Raw genomic sequence first — 17,456 nt, 5'->3', positions numbered from 1 at the left:
TTAAGATGTTAGCAGTATACCAAATTCTCAACTTCTTGCCCATTTGTGTCACCAACTACGGCTGTCACGCATCCCCTTGGCATAAGCTAGTCCTCCTGTTTAGAGCACCCCATTCTGGTAAAAACCCTTACTCATCCGCTAAATCCAGTTCAAGAACCGCATTCTTTGTAAAAACTTTACAACAGGTAATTAGCACCTCCTCCCTATCTCCATACTTTGTACATATTCCCACCGCTGCGCTCAAAACACTGTAATCTAATTATTTGAGGAGTGAATCCCCCATACTAGACCGTAAGCTGCTTAAGGAAAAGAAAAAACGTCTACATCCTCCTTACCTTTCCATCCCTAGAATCCTTAAGAGTGTCTGGCACACAATTCCCAATAAATGTTTCTGAACTGAGCTGCTGAAGAAGTGAAGTCGTGAGGCCAAAGTCATTCAGAAGCCCCAAACAAGAAAACCAAAGGAAAAACACCCAACTTGGCGGTTCAAGAAGACATTCTCCCACCAGGCTTGGGAATGTCAGCCTGGCCCAGGGGCAGGGTGCTGTGGCGGAGACCGGGCTGGGGCCGGCCCCGGAGGTGCCCAGGAGGTGGGCGGACGGCGCCTCAGGAGTGCTCTCCTTACCCTCACTGTACATCCACGCGGCTGAGGTCAACTCGATCAGAGAAAAAGAGGTGAGCCCACCAACAGTGCCCGGCACGCAGAGCTACTGGAAGTTACAGGAAGGTTTAATCCTCACTGACAAGAATTTAACTGGCTTTCAAATGCTGTCCCTCAAGACTTGAAGGGTGCGCTCCGTCTTCTCCTAGCCTACAAGTCTCAAGGTCGGTCGACGGTTGGTGTTTCAGACCCAGAGGACTGGGAGTTCCAATGACCGGACCCATTCTTCACCAAACACCTCTTCGACTACTTTACAACGCTGCTTCCAAACGTACTCAATGAGGTTAGCTCGGGGGCGCCTCTTGGTCGAAGGCATCAAACCCTAAGCCTAAGCACTAGGTTTGCGTCTGTCTCCAACCCCAGGTCTGACTCCACAGCCCGACCTCAAGCTTATTCTGCGGTGAAGCCCGGCCAGCGGCGGCCGACAAAATCCGAATCGCGACGTGGCCTACCGTAATCCCTGCGGGCCCAGTGACCGACCGACCGACCTGAGGCGGGCTGCAAGCCACCGGGACGTCCACTCACCTGTGCGCCCTCAAGCAGGGCCCAGGGAACAACACACAGGAGGTTTTGTCTGTGGACTTGCAGGGGACCCAAACCCTCCCACTTGCCGAGGCGGGTGCCCCGAAGACCTAGCCACTCTTCCAACGCCCTCTCGGGGCCCCCCAGGGCTCCCCACACGATGCCCTCGCCCATCAGAGTCTTGGAAACTGAGTTTACGTTCAGCGAGGGCTCTTCCACAAACGCTCCCCGCACGACGGCATGTGCCAGCGCGCCGCTGCGGGGATCTGCAGGCCGCCGGGAGGGAGAAAGGACGCCCGGGCCGGCGCAGCCCCGCGCCCGTCCCCGAGCCAGGTCGCCGCGACGGGCTCGGGGACGCTCCCCGGGTCTCACCTCGCGACCGGCCCGCAAGGAGACGGCGAGGGGCCGCGCCCGCCCCGCCCTCCCCTGGGGCGCAGGCCCCAGCCCGGGCGCACCACGGCCACGTCCCCGGGGACGGCCGCCCAACTCGCTGGTCCGCGCCCAGGGCCGACGGCTCACGTGACCCGCGGCGGCCAATGGAGACGAAGCCCCCTCACCATCGAGATGACGGCGGCCCGGGGCTAGAGCAGCCCCGCTCGGCCGCTCGCCGGACCCTCCAGAGCCCGGCTCCAGCTCTCGCAGCTCGGTGCTGCCGCCATCTTCCTGGAGGAGAGGACCGGAGGCGGAGGCTCCCGGCCCGTGGTCGCTCCGCACTCTTACCGTGACCTGTCCTACCCCCGCCCGCCTCTCTTCTCCTCAGCGGCCACTTAGCTCCTGGTAAAGAAACGCACTTCATCCCACTCTACGTACGCACAAAGCAAAACTCACGTTACCTGTTCCACTCTTATCAGCGTAAGGAAACCAAGCTCATAAGGTAGGAACTGTGGCGAAACAGGGACAAGCCGCCATCTTGGTAAAGGAGAAGAGGCTACGCTTGACCTCCCCCCCACCCCCAGCCTCTATATGGCCAACCGCCGTGGGAGGGGCACGGCGCCTGCGCAGAGGCGGAAAACGCGGACGAGACTGCGCTTGCGCACTCGGAAGCCGGCGAATGGGGGAGGGGAGGAAGGCCAGGTCGCGCCAGGGCGAGGAAAGCGTTGGCAAGGGGGCGGATCGACGTGATGACGCCGTCCGCGCACGGGGCGGGGCAGGGCGGGGCGCGAGCGGACGTCGGGCACTGGGCGGGTCCGCGGCGCGGTCGGTAGACGCCTGTTCCTCGGCTGGTCGGCGGTGAGTTCCTCGCCGTGAGTCCCCGGCGTCGCGGGGAGCGCGAGCTGCGCACTGACGCAGAAGAGACGGGGGTCCGCCCGCGGCGGGCGGTCGGCCGGCTCCGGGGGTGGGCGGCTGGGAGGCTTGCTTGGTGTGGGGGAGGGGCGGCAGGCCCGGGGTTCCCGGCCCTCCCCGGGCCCTCACGGCGGGACGTGTGCCGAGAGAACCCGAGTGACCCCCCGCCGTGCCCGTGCGAACGACGAGGGACAGTCCGGTGCTGGGCCTGGGGCGCCCACCGTGCGCTGGCGGTCGTGGCTGGGGGGGGAAAGCCCAGGTTGCGGCCTGTGGGGCGTCCCGACGTTGCCCCGACCTGAGCCGTCCCACCCGCGGCCTTTCTTTGGCCGATCGATAGTCGCCCTAACAAGCCCTTGCCGTCTAGCTAGGTTCCCAGGCTCCTCCCGGCCGCAGACGAGGCAGGGGAGAGGCGGCGGCGGCGGCGGCCCCTGCCCTGTGCATGGCCGAGTCCGGAAGGGTGGGGGGGCCACCGCTCCCCTGAAGGCCTGACGTGAAGCCGACCTGTGGCCACCTTCGCTCAGTAAAGCCCCCGCCCGGTGGCCGCAGGACCCACAAGATCTGGCCGCCTTTTCCCTTTTTGGCCTCATTTTTGTCAGTACCACCCCAGCTTGTCTGCCCTTCGTCCGTCCGCACGTAGAATTCAACTTGCAGTTCGCACTGCTGGGTCTTTGTCACCTTTGGTCTTGGCCCAAACCCTTCTTTCTGTGTGAAGCCCAGTTACCTCCCCACCTTCTCTGTATTTTCTTGTCTGGTCCCTCCTCTGTTGTTCAGGATTCGGCCCAGAATAGATTTCCTCTGGCTGGATTGGGGGTGCGCCTGATGTCGGCCCTAACTGTTCCCTCTGGTAGCTGTCTCCTAGATTGTGAAGTCTTTTGAGGGGGAAGAGATGTGTGAGTCTTGTCACCCTTACCCGTTGTCTAGCGCAGTGATCAGCGCACAGGTTCTCTAAGGTTCTTTAACAACCCCAGTCGTGGTACCTCGAGATAAATTTAATGTTCCGAAACAACCTTGCTATCCTAATAAGAGATACAGTGCAGTGTAGAGGTCCCAAAAGCTGTTTCCTAGTGTTTGTAATTTGAGGTTCATTATTTTCGGTTTTGGTAGCTCCCACTCAGGCTTTCTTTGTACTACCCAGTACCCTAACTCACAATGTGTACTGCTCTGTCAAATCTTGGCAGTAATCATCTCAGCTGTGAAGTCGATCCTGAGACTTTTTCCCATTTTCCACTTTGATCTGTCACCAGGCACAGCACCCTCGGGTAAAGAACGAGGGCTTCTCAATCTGATCAGATTTGCATTGACTGCTTTTGAGCTAGCAGGGTGACCTAGGGAAATGGGAGGAGGGGAGGGGCTGAGACTGCCCTCTGTCATCATTTGTAAATGTGATTCAGGTCCCCCCTTTTATTTTTTTAAAGATTTTATTTATTTGACAGAGACAGTGAGAGAGGGAACACAAGCAGGGGGAGCGGGAGAGGGAGAAGCAGGCTTCCCGCCGAGCAGGGAGCCCGATGCGGGGCCTGATCCCAGGACCCCGGGAGCATGACCTGAGCCCAGGGCCGACACTTAACGACTGAGCCACCCAGGCGCCCCTCAGGTCCCCTTTTATACCCAACTCCTTTTTATATCCGAAGACAGAAACTGCTGAAAAAGAAGAGAGAGAAGGGGACTTCAGAACTCATTCGGTAGCAGAATTGGGTTGAAGCCATTTTATATTCTCTATTTATACCATTTTGTTCTAATGGTCATATATGTCACTATAGAAAATACATTTGATTGTGGGGTGTGCTTCCCAGGTAGCCATTGAGGAGGTTGTGTTGTGTAGTGTATGTACCTTCCTCAAATCCAAAGAATCTGAATGCCAAATATCTCAAGAGCTCTGGATAAGGGATTATGGACATTTGGGGTCTTACACAGCAGGGTCATTTTGTGTGTGGGGGGGGAAACGTATGTAAATAGAAGAATAACATGTCTATGATTGGTAGCTAGGGGCAATCCACTAGTGTAAATACCACTAGCAAAATAAATTTATATGTATTGCCAAGAATCTAGTTTTACTCATCTGTTTTTCATCTTTTGTTTGGGGAAAGCTGCTTTGTTTTATGTGAATTGGGATGGGAGTATTGCTCGGTGGAAGAAGGAAGCCATGTTCAAGTAAAGACTAATGTTTAAACAATTGCTAGTATCTATGATGAGCACAACAGGAAAGAATAAAATTTTTATTTGACTACATTGAGTTAGGGGGATCCAAATGGTCTGCGGTCGTGGTTTAAATTAATCACAGTGCTTGGCATCCTGTGTTGTTTGATCAAGGCTTTTACACTAAAAACCGGGTGCTTCAAAAGTTCCACGTTCCTCTTGCGATTTTCATTTTACATTAGCTAATAACTTCTATTGTTAGAAAATCATAGTAGATCCAAATTATATTTTAGGAAAACTGAATATGAAAGAAATAGCATATTGCAAGAAAAACTTGCTAAATTAAAGAATTCATAGCTTGGGGACGCCTGGGTGACTCAGTCGTTAAGCGTCTGCCTTTAAGCATTGCCTTCCGCTCTGATTCCAGGGTCCTGGGATCAAGCCCCACATCGGGCTCCCCACTACGTCGGATGCCTGCTTCTCCCTCTCCCACTCCCCCTGCTTGTGTTCCCTCTCTCTCTGTCTCTTTCTGTCAAACAAATAAATAAAATCTTAAAAAAAAAAAATTCATAGCCTGTTCCGATAACGGTATTCTCCATTTTCCTACATGTGTGCATCCGGATAGGTCTCCCTGACCCTTCCAGCAGGAAACTGATAGGGAGCAATGAAAGCTCCCTTTCCCTCCTACGGAACATCCTCAAGTCCTGCTTAACAGAATAAGGTGAACACAGGTGGGCTCGAGGCACAGCATTCTCAGGGTGCTCAGATGAAGTTGGTCAGAACCCAGGCAGGGGCCCAGGGTTCACTGAGGAGAAGCAAGTCTGTGGATGTTCAGGAGAGACCTTCATGACAGTCCTATGTCCTATTGGGTTGGTTTGAAATAAGATACATGTGATAGCTTCCAAGGCAAAGTGCCCACTCCTTTATTCTTCCATGTGAACTTGAAGGTCACTTTATCCCCTTTAAGAGAAAACCCGCGTTAGGATTCCATCTAGGGTTGGACCATGTTTATATACTAATTTGGGAGAAATAAAAATGATTTGATTCACTAGGGCCTGTTTTTTCTAAATTTGTTCCTACATGCTTGGTTGCTTTCTGTTTCTGTTGTAAATGACATTTCACCCCTATTTCCATTACTTTATATTCATTACTAGTACGGAAAGGAGTTATCTTGTATCTGGCTTGTATCCAGCCACCTTACTAAATTACCTTATTCTAGAATTTTTTCTAAAGATTGATTTATTTGAGTGGGGGGAGGGGCAGAGAGAATCTTGCGCAGACTCTCCGCTGAGCACAGAGCCAGAAGTAGGGCTTGATCCCACTACCCGGAGATCATGACCTGAACCGAAATCAAGAGTCGGAGGCTCGACTGACTCAGCCACCCTGGCGCCCCTAGAATTATTTTTTAACTGAACCATTTGTGTTTTCTGTGTATTCAGTCTTAACAGTGAAAAAGCTTTTGTATTTTTTTCATTTTGTTTTGACTGAATTTCATGGTGAGACTGCAATATGAAGATCTTGTTTGGATCTTAATTCAGATCAACAACCAAAAAAATGAGACAACCAGAGAATAAGTGTTTTAAAATAATTATAGTAGTAATGGGCATCCCTGCCTAATTAGTGATTGTAATTTAAATAGACTTAGTATTCCATTATTGAGAGAATAGCATTTGCCATTGGTGTTTGGGAATACCCTGGGTTATATTTAAGCAGTTTCCTTAGTGTTCTTATTAGAGGTGGTTGCTAATTTTATCATGTTTCATCAGCATTCATATAGGATTATCTTCCTTAATTTGTTGTAATGGCTTTATGTAGATAGATGTTTTTGGTACATTTCTGGAACCTAATTGCTAACAAATATTTCATTGAGAATTTTTGCCGTTTATATTCATGAGTGAGATTGACATACCACTATCTAGCCAGCTTTCTTAGGTCTCTCTCTGAGTTTGTTGTTAAAAGTTGTAGTTTCTTCATAAAATAAACTGGAGTGCTTTCCCTTTTTCTGTACTGGCTTAAGTGACATGGGTATCTGTTCAGGGTTGGATGGAAGGCAGCTCAAATTCTGTCTGGTCTTGGTCCCTTCTTCATTGGTAGATTTTATTCAGCTGTTCAGTGGTATTTGTTCTCGTCAGGTTTTCCAGTTCTTGGTTCCATTTTGGTAATTTACAGTGTCTAGGAAATCATCCATTTCTTCCAGATTTTCAAATCTGTGGCCATCTTGACACACACAGTCTCCTGAGTCTGTGTTTATACCTTCTTTTCTATATTTGCTTTTTTCCCCCCTTAATGGGACTTGTGAGGAATTTGTTTCCAAGAACTAGCTTTTGGATCTATTTATCCTTCAATTGACTTATTTCATTTCTCAATAATGTGAGAGCCAAATTTTTTTATCTTCAGTATTCTTTAATGAAAATATCTAAAACCCAAATTCTCGTCAGAGTCTATGAAGCTTTTATTGTGTCCCATAGATCTGCTTTTGTCTTCTTTCCGTTGCTTTCTAGATAGCTTGTGGTTTTGCTTTTGTTACCCTCATTGATCCAAGGGATATCCAGGAGTGTTCCAAATAATTGGGAGTTATATTTTATCTCCCCCCCCCCCGCAGATTTAACAGATCACAAGTTGAAAACATCATTTGTAAAACTATATTTTGAAATTTGCTTAAATTTTTTATAGTAGTTACATGATCTTTTTCTTTAATTGCTTTTCTTTATTAATTCAAGATTCTGTGTGTCTTAATTCTTATCTATTGGTTGCATTACACAACCCTCTTCCCTTGCTCATACTGTTTACTGAATCTGTAATTCTGAGAGATGCTATTAAAGTCTTGCACGTGATTTGTATTTTTATCAAGTTTACCTGACATTTTTCCTAGTCTTTGCTTTATGTATTTATCTGCTGTACTGATCTGTGTGTGCAAGTTTAGGAATGTTAATCTCCCTATAAGTAGTTCCTTTTCTCAGGGTCACATTTTTACCTTGAATCTCAGCTGGACTGATACTGCTGTCTGCCCTACCTCCTTTGTGTCTGGCCGGCCGGGTGTCTTTTAGCCTCTGTCCTTTTGTTTTCAGCACTTTTGTTACTTTGTTTTAAGCATATCCGTCCACTTAATGATTGATTTTATTATTTTTCCTCTTGTTTCCTTTCCATAATTTTGCTGACTTGATCAAGTTGCTATTTTCTATCTGTCTCTTAATTTGGAAGTTTGCTGTCTTTCTTTTTTTTAATGGTTACCTTTTATAGTCACAGTTAATCTCTATACTTGAAAAAGAGATGTCTGCTCCTTCTGCTGCCAGGACCACCTATATTCCATATGACCCCTCAGCCCTCCCTTTGGAATGTTTTACTTCTGTGCTATCTCTTGCCACCAACTCTTAGGTTTTGGTGAGGTGGTTTAATACTAATCCTATATTATTAATAGAATTTTCCTAGGACGTCCCTTCTAGCCAAGAGACCTTAATTCACTCCAGGTAGTTGGTTAATGTGTGGACTCTGATCTTTGTTCTTCTAAGGAAAATGTTCTTCTATTATTGTCCTTTCTTCGCTTAATGAGAGCTCTTATTATTAACGAGGTAAATGGCCTATATTGTTCCTCCAAGACTATCTTTTGGAGTCAATTGAGCTACCAAAGTCTCAGTTTGAAAATCATGGGTTTTAGGTCCAATAAGTTTTGTTTCTTTTCTTTTTAAGATTTTATTTATTTATTTGAGAGGGGGAGAGAGAGAGAGCATGAGCGAGGAGGTCAGGGAGAGGGAGAAGCAGACTCCCTGCTGAGCCAGGAGCCTGATGTAGGCTCCAGCCCAGGACCCTGAGATCATGACCTGAGCCGAAGGCAGACGCTTCACTGACTGAGCCACCCAGGCGCCCCCAGTTTTATTTCTTTTAAAAAAGTGTATTTGCATCTTTATTCTAGTGGTGCTATTTTTTTTGGTTCAAATTATTGCCTTCCCCCTCCTGCAGCTTGCCTATTTAGCTCTTCTTGGAGGCAGGGAGATGTGGTCACTATCATCTTGCTCTCAGAGTCCTCACGTTTAGGACCTCTGTTCTCCAGTCTTTTTCCAGGATCCACTGTATTCCTTTCCTTGCCAAAAGGTTCTTCAGAATTCATCTCCTGCCTCTGTTTTTGTCTAACAGTCCTACTTTCCTTTACGTTTGCCTTAATTCCCCACCTACGCTTGGAGCTTCCACACCTCCTCAGTCGGTGGCCCTCCCTTTTAGCCCAGGCCTTACCAGACACTCCTTTCTCAGTCATGGTGGTAGCAACAAGCAGTTTACAGACTGCACGTGAGTTCACAGCTCTCTTCTGCCTCCCTTCTTGTTCCCGCCGGATAGGAGAGAGTAAGACTTCCAATGGGCTACTAGAAGGAGAACCAAGACTATAATGCTTGTCTTCTCTGAAATAATACAAATCCTACTGCTGTCAGCCTTAGTTAACCAAACCGTGCATGGGGGTGCAAGAGCCTCATTCTTCAGAGGTGGTTGGGAACATTTACATTCAGAAGGGAAACAGGTGTGCAGTTTGGGGGAATGTTAAGGTTTGGGCGATGGGGAGGAAAGAAACTTCCTAATAAGTTTCTAAGCTCCAGAGGGAATCAAGTCTGACTGCATTTGTATCTCTTGACTTTGTTACCAAAGATTACCCAGTAGACTCTGTGTTCCCCAAACTTTCAAGCCTTTTAAAATTCATATTAAAATTCCGAATGTCTCTAAAACCTTTGTTACACTCCTCAAGCACTCCAGTGTCTTCAGTCCTTTTTCCTTTACTTATAAATGTTGCTCTGTGTGCCCGATTGTCAAAAACTAGTTCTCAGGATCTTAAGGAACCTTCAGTAGCAGATAGTACTCTACAAGCACTCTTTCCTTGTAGACAGGTTTCAGAGAAACCTAGATTGTTCCTCCAAGACTATCTTTTACCCATGAAATCATAATTCCAGAGGTCATGAGAATTTCTTTTTCTCCGATTGTGTCCCTGGTGCTTAGCATATAATCAGTACTAAAGAAAGTTTGGATGTTACTGGAAATATGGAATGTTTGTATGTATACATAGGTATATATGGTTGATTTAATTGACCTAATTTTTTATATCTAATTTATAATGAGATAATCTCATTTTTGTAATTCGATGCAATTGACAAGTGAAACAGAAGCTGTTTATGCTTTATGTGTAAGTCTACACATCAATTCATGCTAGATCAAATGTGTGTGTATATATACAAACATGTGTACTTTTTTTTTTTTAACAGATCAAGAAAACTTCACTGAAGATGTCTAAGGTAAGAGATCTCAATTCTCATGTCTCTACAGTATAAGAAGAAACTGCTTTGTGTTTTTAAGCTGTTTATAGTCAAGACTTATATGACTCATTTTTAATACAACTGATATATTTGATTCATTGAGACAGTTGTAATTTAATTGACATTTTGAAAGCCTAGAGCTTTCTTTTATCAGATTTCCAATTTCTTATTTCTAAATACATCAGTAACAATCCATTTATCCTCCTTTACATCATTCCCAGCAGACCAATCAAATAATAATTTAAAATTTGAATAATTTATCATCATGAAATTTATAGGGCTCTTACAGTTGATAAATTGGCTTGTATCAGCTCTTGCAAATTACCACAGAGCCCTGAAATAAATTCGTTCTAAAAGGCATGCTGAGAAAAGCAGAACTTGTTAAAATTGCAAGATTATTATTTTCTTTTTATTTTTGAGTGTTTGGGTATTCGTTACTATCTGATGCATAATCATCATACTAATTTTTACTTTTTGAAAGTGGATATATATTTTTTAACTTGTGAGAACTAATAATACTTTTGTCACAGGTTTGATGATATCTTAAAAGCAACTTGTAAGATATTTATCCTTTTTTGTAAAATCTTATTTTAGCAACAACCAACTCAGTTTATAAATCCAGAAACTCCTGGCTATGTTGGATTTGCAAATCTTCCCAATCAAGTTCACCGAAAATCAGTGAAAAAAGGTTTTGAGTTCACACTAATGGTGGTCGGTAAGAAATTAACTTATACCTTCAAGCTTATTAAATATGTGGATATCTTCCTTTCCCAACCTTTAGGGTATAATAGTGTGACCTGTAAAATCAAAGGGAAAATTTCTTTATTGTCAGAATCATTCCAATTTTAGTATATGTGCTGCCGAAGCGAGCACTATTGTCAGAATCAAATAACTGGGAATTTGAAAAAAAATTCTTTAGAATATTTTGTTGAAGAGTAAAATTCTTTTTTTTTTTTTAAGATTTTATTTATTTATTTAACAGAGGGAGACAGAGTGAGAGAGGGAACACAAGCAGGGGGAGTGGGAGAGGGAGAAGGAGGCTTCCCTGCAGAGCAAGGAGCCCGATGTGGGCTCGATCCCAGGACCCTGGGATCATGACCTGAGCCGAAGGCAGACGCTTAACGACTGAGCCACCCAGGCGCCCCTGAAGTGTAAAATTCTAATATTTCTGTCATTTCCTCGTTTGTCTGTGGTGAAAGTGCCAGTGAGCCTCCAAAATGGCCCAAGTGACCCTTGCCTCCTGGTGTTTGTGATACTTTCTACCCCCTCCCACACTGAGTAGGGCTTACACATGTATCCAGTAGGGCAGAAACGGAGGTGTGTGACTTTGAGACGGGGTCATAAAAGAGATTGCAGCTTGCCCCCATCTTCTCTTAATCACTCATGCTGGGAGATGCCAGCTGCTGTGTTGGGAGGATTCTCCAGCAGCTTTACAGAGAAGTCCCCCAGGGCAAGGAGCTGAGACCTGCGAGTAGCTGTGTGTAATCTGTTCTCCACCTTCCCTAACAAAGTTATAAACAAGCCCTGAAGGATCAAGCTGATTGACAAATAAGCTACTTGTCAGGATAAAAGCCATCATTCATTAAGGAAGGATGTCAAAATCCAGTTTACAGTGTAACATTTAAAATTGCTAGCATCCAAAAAAAAGTTATTGTTTATGCAAAGAAACAAAACAATGTAGCATATACCAGGAGAGAAATCAGGCAACAGAAACAGATTCAGAAATGACAAAGATGATGGAATTGGGGAACAAGAACTTTTATTATTTTAAATATGCCCTTGGTACCTAAAGGAAAACATCAACGTAATAAGGAAGATAACCAAAAAGAACTAAAGAGAAAGAACTAGAGATTTAAAAAAAAAAAAATTACAGTGAGATGGAAATTTTTCTAACGGACCTAACAGCAAATTATATACCGCAGAAGAGAAAAGGCCGATAGAAAGTATCCAGACACCAAGTAGAATAAATATAAAGAAAAGCACACCAGGGCACACAATACACAGTTGGTGAAAAGCAGTGATAAACAGAAAAATCTTAGGAGGAAGGCAGTGGGTGGTGGGAAATAAGCACAATGCATGCAGAGGATGGAAGGGAAGAAGGAGCACTGACTTAGGAATAACATACGCCATAGGAAATGACAGTTTAAAGTACTGAAAGAATAAAACCATCAGCCTGGAATTCTGATGGAGACTTAAAAAAATGAAATATGAACTTTTTTTTTTTTTAAGATTTTATTTATTTGACAGAGAGAGACACAGCGAGAGAGGGAACACAAGCAGGGGGAGTGGGAGAGGGAGAAGCAGGCTTCCCGCTGAGCAGGGAGCCCTATGCGGGGTTTGATCCCAGGACCCTGGGAGCATGACCTGAGCTAAAGGCAGACGCTTAACAACTGAGCCACCCAGGCGCCCCGAAATATAAACATTTTTAGATAAAAACTGAGAATTTATCACCGTCAGACCTGCACCAGAAGAAAGATTATTAAATGGGGTTTTTCAGGTTAACAGAAAAGGTAGAGCATTGGAAAGGGCAAGTGTGTTGGTAAATACAAAACACTTTCCTTGGTTTTTCATTTCTTTCGATGATAATTGCCTTTAAAACGAAGTTAATAATGTATGACACTGGAGTACGGTGCACCAGAGTAGCAAAGCACGGGAGGGTGTGTAGAAGAGCTACTGTAATACGTTGACCTGATGGAATATTCCATAAGGGAGGGCTGCTAAGTTAACATTGCCTGGTGTCAACTCTGGCGCAGCCACCAGAAAAGTAAAACAAGGGTTTGACTAAAAGGAAATAGGTTTGATAAAATAGAACACAAAAGCCTGCTTAATCCAAAAGAGGGCAGGAAAAAAAAGAGATGAGACAGGTGGGGAGGGGGCAGCACCTGGCAGAAGGGCCACAGCCGTGACCGTGACAGGTCAGAAACAGGCAGGGTGAGCCTGAACGACCGGAATGGAAAACCCTCACACAGAGCCCAGCCAAGAGAAACCTGAAGCAGCCGTATTAATACCAGACAGAGTGGACTTTAGGTCTACTATCTGGATGTTCCCAGAGATAAAGAAATATGTATCAGAAAGATGCAGGGGGCAGTTCAAAAAACATCTTAACTGTATGTGCACTTAATAACAGAGCTCCATAAGGCACGGTGAAGAATCAGGAAAAAGATAGATTTGTAAGAGTGGGTTTTAAACATTCTGCTTGGTAATTTATGAAACAGAAAATCAGTAATGTTACAGAATATTAAAATAACAGTCAAACAATATGACCTAATTGACGTTGAGAGCACTGTGCTGAGAAACTGTAAAGTAATACATTCTTTTCAAGTGCATGTGGAACATTCACCAAAGCTATTCTTTTCTTTTTTTTTTAAGATTTTTATTTATTTATTTGGCAGAGAGATAACAGAGAGAGAGCAAGTAGGCAGAGAGGCAGGCACAGGGAGAGGGAGAAGCAGGCTCCCCGCTGAGCAGGGAGCCCAATGCGGGGCCCGATCCCAGGACCCTGGGATTATGACCTGAGCTGATGGCAGCCGCTTAACCGACTGAGCCACCCAGGTGCTCCGCTATTCTTTTTTTTAAGATTTTATTTATTTATTTGACAGAGCACTAGCAAGGGGCAGGAGCAGAGGGAGAGGGAGAAGCAGGCTTCCCGTGGAGCAGGGAGCCCCATGTGGGGCTCGATCCCAGGACCCTGAGATTGTGACCTGAGCCGAAGGCAGACGCTTAACGACTGAGCCCCCCGGGTGCCCCCCAAAGCTAGTCTTCATGGCGAGAGTATTATTAGGCCAGCATGACCCTGGAATCAGTCAGTAATGAGAAAAGTGCGGACCAACTTCATGAGCATAGACACAAACATCTCAAGGAAGTTTTGGCAGGTCCAGCAGCACAGGAAAGTGCTGATTAACACCGGCACTCCTGCTGCCACACAACGTACACGTGCTCCTCAAGGGTCACCATGTTACGCACTTGAAACTGTAGGCTTCTGGAGAAAATAGGGGCACAAGATTCAAAACCTGATTCAGTGGCACATTTGGAAGAGAGTGAGGAATGCAATCAAAATGGTTTTTACATGTTAATTGGTTGAAATACCATCCGATACCAAATATAGGCACTATGGTTTGAGGAGTCCCTGAAGTTTGTCAAAAGGGGCGTCAGGAAATGGTGGAAGGAGGGCTGTGTGAAGACGGATGGGAAGCTGTGCCCAGGAGGTAAGTGGGTATGGCCCACAGTACCCATTGAACCGAGGCTACTGCTAGCTGGTAGCAAGTTGAGAGTATTCTTTCATGGCTTGATTCTACTGGGTGTGGTTTTCTGTGTTCACCTAGTTTGTCAGCAGTGAAATCACACATAAAGAGATGTAAAGTTTATATTACATTGGAATTGTTCCCTAACATACCAGTTGTGTTGGAACAAATTCTCACCTTCAAGGCTCATGTTATGGCAAAGGTGACTATATATCCTAACAAATGGGGTTTATCTCAGGAGCATGTGGTTTAACATGGGAAAATCAGTCCCCATGGTTCTAAAGGGGAAATGTCATCTAAAACATGTAGTTGTAACAATTCAAAACCCATTAAAGATTTTTTAAATTAGTAAGCTAGAAGTAAAAAGTTTTCTCAATTTGATTAAGGGTATATACTGAAAATCTATAGTTAGTGTTATTCTTTCTCATGAGGAAAGAAACTAAAACATTCTTAATTACAAGTGAAATGACTTGTGTATGTTAAAAACTCTTAAGGAATCCCAAAACTACTAGGTCTAATAAGTCAATTTTATCAAGATTGCAGGTTCTGGGCGCCTGGGTGGCTCAGTCGTTAAGCGTCTGCCTTCAGCTCAGGTCATTGTCCCACAGTCCTGGGATTGAGTCCCACATTGGGCTCCCTGCTCAGCAGAAGCCTGCTTCTCCCTCCCCCACTTTCCCTGCTTGTGTTCCCTCTCTCGCTGTGTCTCTCTCTGTCAAATAAATAAATAAAATCTTTAAAAAAAAAAAGATTGCAGGTTCTGATCAGTATACAAAAATAACTTGATTTCTGTGGATTACCAACAGAAAATTTTAAAATGACCTTGAAAAGACTATCAAAAACAATAGTAAAAAAAACATTTCAAAAGACGGTGCCACTTACCATAATACAAGAAATGCGCACTGCTGAGGGTAACTTAGCAGAATGTGTGCATGACCTACACTGACAACGTGGTGACTTGGCTGAGAGAGAGAAGGCCAAGTAAGCTGTGAGAGCTGCTGGCGTGCTGGGCGTGCCCGGGATGGTGCCCTTCTGCCCCCAGAGTGATCCGTAGAGTCAGCACAATGCCAAAGTCACACCAGGCTTTTTTAAAATAGAAATGAACAATCTGATTCTGAAGTGTAAACATAAGTGCAGAGGACCTAGAATAGACAGAAGCGTGTAGAGGACTTTTACTCTGATTTTGAGACGTACCAACAAGAACTGCGAAGTGTGGTAAGGGTAGACATTCAAATCTACCGAAGAGAATAACAGCCCAAAGTAGACTCACATATACATGGTCAGCTGGTTCTTTTTATTTTAGACTTTAGACACGACAACACACTTTTATTTTTTTAAGATTTTATTTATTTATTACAGAGAGAGCATGAGAGGGGGGAGGGGCAGAGGGAGAAGCAGACTCCTGCTGAGCAGGGAGCCCAATGTGGGACTCGATCTCAGGACTCCAGGATCATGACCTGAGCTGGAGGCAGACGCTTAACCGACTGAGCCACCCAGGTGCCCTGGTCAGCTGATTTTTGACAAAGGTGCCAAGGTGATGCAAAGGGGAGAAGGTTGGTCATTTTGCAGATAGTGCTATAACAAATAGGTGGTCGTGTGGCAGACAGGGACCGTGAACCCCTCCTTCACACTGCACACCACAGTTCACTAACTGTACAGCTATAAGAAGTCTAGAAGAACATTTTCTTGACGTTGGAGTAAGCAGATTGCTTAGGACGTGAAGAACATTAATCACAAAATAAGTAAGTTGTGCTTCGTAAAAAATTTACGTTCTTCAGAAGATACTGACAAAAAAAGAGGCCATAAACTGAGAAAGCGTTCACAGCACCACATGCGACATAGGACTTGTATCCAGAACATAAGCTCGTATAGTTCAGGAAGAAGACACATTCCCCAGTTACAAAAAGGGCCACAGGATTGAAACATATTTCATAGGAGATACTGAATGGCCAGGACACACAGCATCCTCCTTGGTCATCAGGAAGAAATGCACACTGACCCACAGGATGCCCCCACACACTCCCTGGAATGGCTGAAATTTTCGAAGTCTGGCAGTCCAAGTGTGAGCAAGGATACAGACAACTGCAGCTCTCCTAACGGCTGTTGACAATAAAAAGTGATGCAACCACTTTGGAAACCAGTTTAGTGCTTTCTTCACAGTTACATGCTTACCATGTAACTTGATGGTTCCCATCCTTCACAGTCACCCAGGAGCAATGATGGCCTGTCCACAGAGAAGGTTTATGGATGTTTATAGCGACTCCTCCTGCAGTAGCCCGGACTGGACATAATACAGGGGTCCAGCAGGAGGGTAGGTCAGCACATTGTGATATGTCCATATAAAGGAGAATTGCTAGGCAGTATAAAGGAACGGACTACTGATAGATGCAACAATGTGGATCCATCTCTAATTGTGCCGAGCAAAAGCAGCCAGACACAAAAAGGCAAGCTGTACGATCCCTTGTGTATGAAGTTCTAGAATAACCCAAACCCACCTGTAGGGACAGAAAACACCTTGGTGTATGCATGTAGTAATGCTAGACGGGTAGAGCTGACTCTGACTTACACGAAGGAGCTCTCATGGTACGGAGATCCTCTTTGTCTTGGGTGGAGTTTGTTTATCTGAGTGTGTACTTTGTCACACTAACCCATCCACACGGTTCAAATGAGCATAGGGAACTACTGAACTGAGTTGTATGTAAGTTACACCTCAGTAAAGTGAGTTTTTTAAATAAAGCAGGTAGTTAGGGGATTAAAGATGAGATGGGTGGTAAATACCAGCTAGAAATGTAACCACAAGAACCCTCAACTTTAAATTGTAACTATTAGCAGCTTAAGAAAAATGGTATACAGGTATCCCCTGCTTTCTGAAAGTTCACGTTAGGTCTTTTATGAAAGACCTACAGTAGTGCCCGTTTTCACTAACTGAAAGACAAGCGAAAGAGTTGGCATCGGTGTTGCAGTGAGCTGTACAGAGGCAGCATGCCCTCAGAGCTCCTTCCCACTCTCAGCATCTCAGTGTCCAGCTGCCAGAGTTCTGAACTGTGCAAGCATCTGGGCTTCACCTTGATTGATTTTGCGCATCTCATAAGATGTATTCTAAGCTATAAAAAGCCTGAGGCATGATTTTTTGGGGTCTAGGAATGTCACAAAATGCTTCCATACCTATTAGTGGTATTTGCTTTTTTGCTTTCCACCAGTTAGGCTTAGGAACACTCTGCTTTCCAGTAGAGGGAAAAACCTGTATCAGGAAAACGCCAGTGTACCTAACTTGTAAGTCAGAGACTATTGAAGAAAAAAAGGTACTGTTTTTAAAAATTGTGG

The 17,456-nt window shown here is 45.2% G+C and overlaps 2 protein-coding genes across 4 annotated transcripts in view; one reads left to right on the top strand and one right to left on the bottom strand.

The window, feature by feature from the left end:
- The window catches only part of HDLBP (high density lipoprotein binding protein), a 70,324-nt gene extending 68,187 nt beyond the window's left edge, over nucleotides 1-2,137 (bottom strand). Inside the window, exon 1 of one of the 2 annotated variants that reach the window (XM_028105122.1) lies at nucleotides 2,017-2,137. The gene's annotated coding sequence lies outside the window, so the exon portion shown is untranslated. Of the gene's footprint in view, nucleotides 1-1,555; nucleotides 1,622-2,016 lie in introns of those variants that run through there. The other variant, XM_028105124.2, reaches the window with a different exon arrangement.
- Nucleotides 1,807-17,456, top strand: part of SEPTIN2 (septin 2) — a 33,961-nt gene continuing 18,311 nt past the window's right edge. Inside the window, exons 1-3 of one of the 2 annotated variants that reach the window (XM_088021453.1) lie at nucleotides 1,807-2,057; nucleotides 9,844-9,873; nucleotides 10,489-10,609. In XM_088021453.1, coding sequence (XP_087877579.1) covers nucleotides 9,865-9,873; nucleotides 10,489-10,609 — 130 coding nt within the window. In that variant the 5' untranslated portion in view covers nucleotides 1,807-2,057; nucleotides 9,844-9,864. Of the gene's footprint in view, nucleotides 2,058-2,344; nucleotides 2,414-9,843; nucleotides 9,874-10,488; nucleotides 10,610-17,456 lie in introns of those variants that run through there. The other variant, XM_028105127.2, reaches the window with a different exon arrangement.

Source organism: Eumetopias jubatus, unplaced genomic scaffold (genome assembly GCF_037043125.1).
Source record: "Eumetopias jubatus isolate StellerSeaLion01/CBP00866 unplaced genomic scaffold, mEumJub1_p1.0 scaffold_3, whole genome shotgun sequence".
Classification (NCBI taxonomy): Eukaryota; Metazoa; Chordata; class Mammalia; order Carnivora; family Otariidae; genus Eumetopias; species Eumetopias jubatus.
The sequence above is the reverse complement of the archived record's forward strand: the minus strand, read 5'-3'. Positions and strand labels throughout refer to the sequence as shown.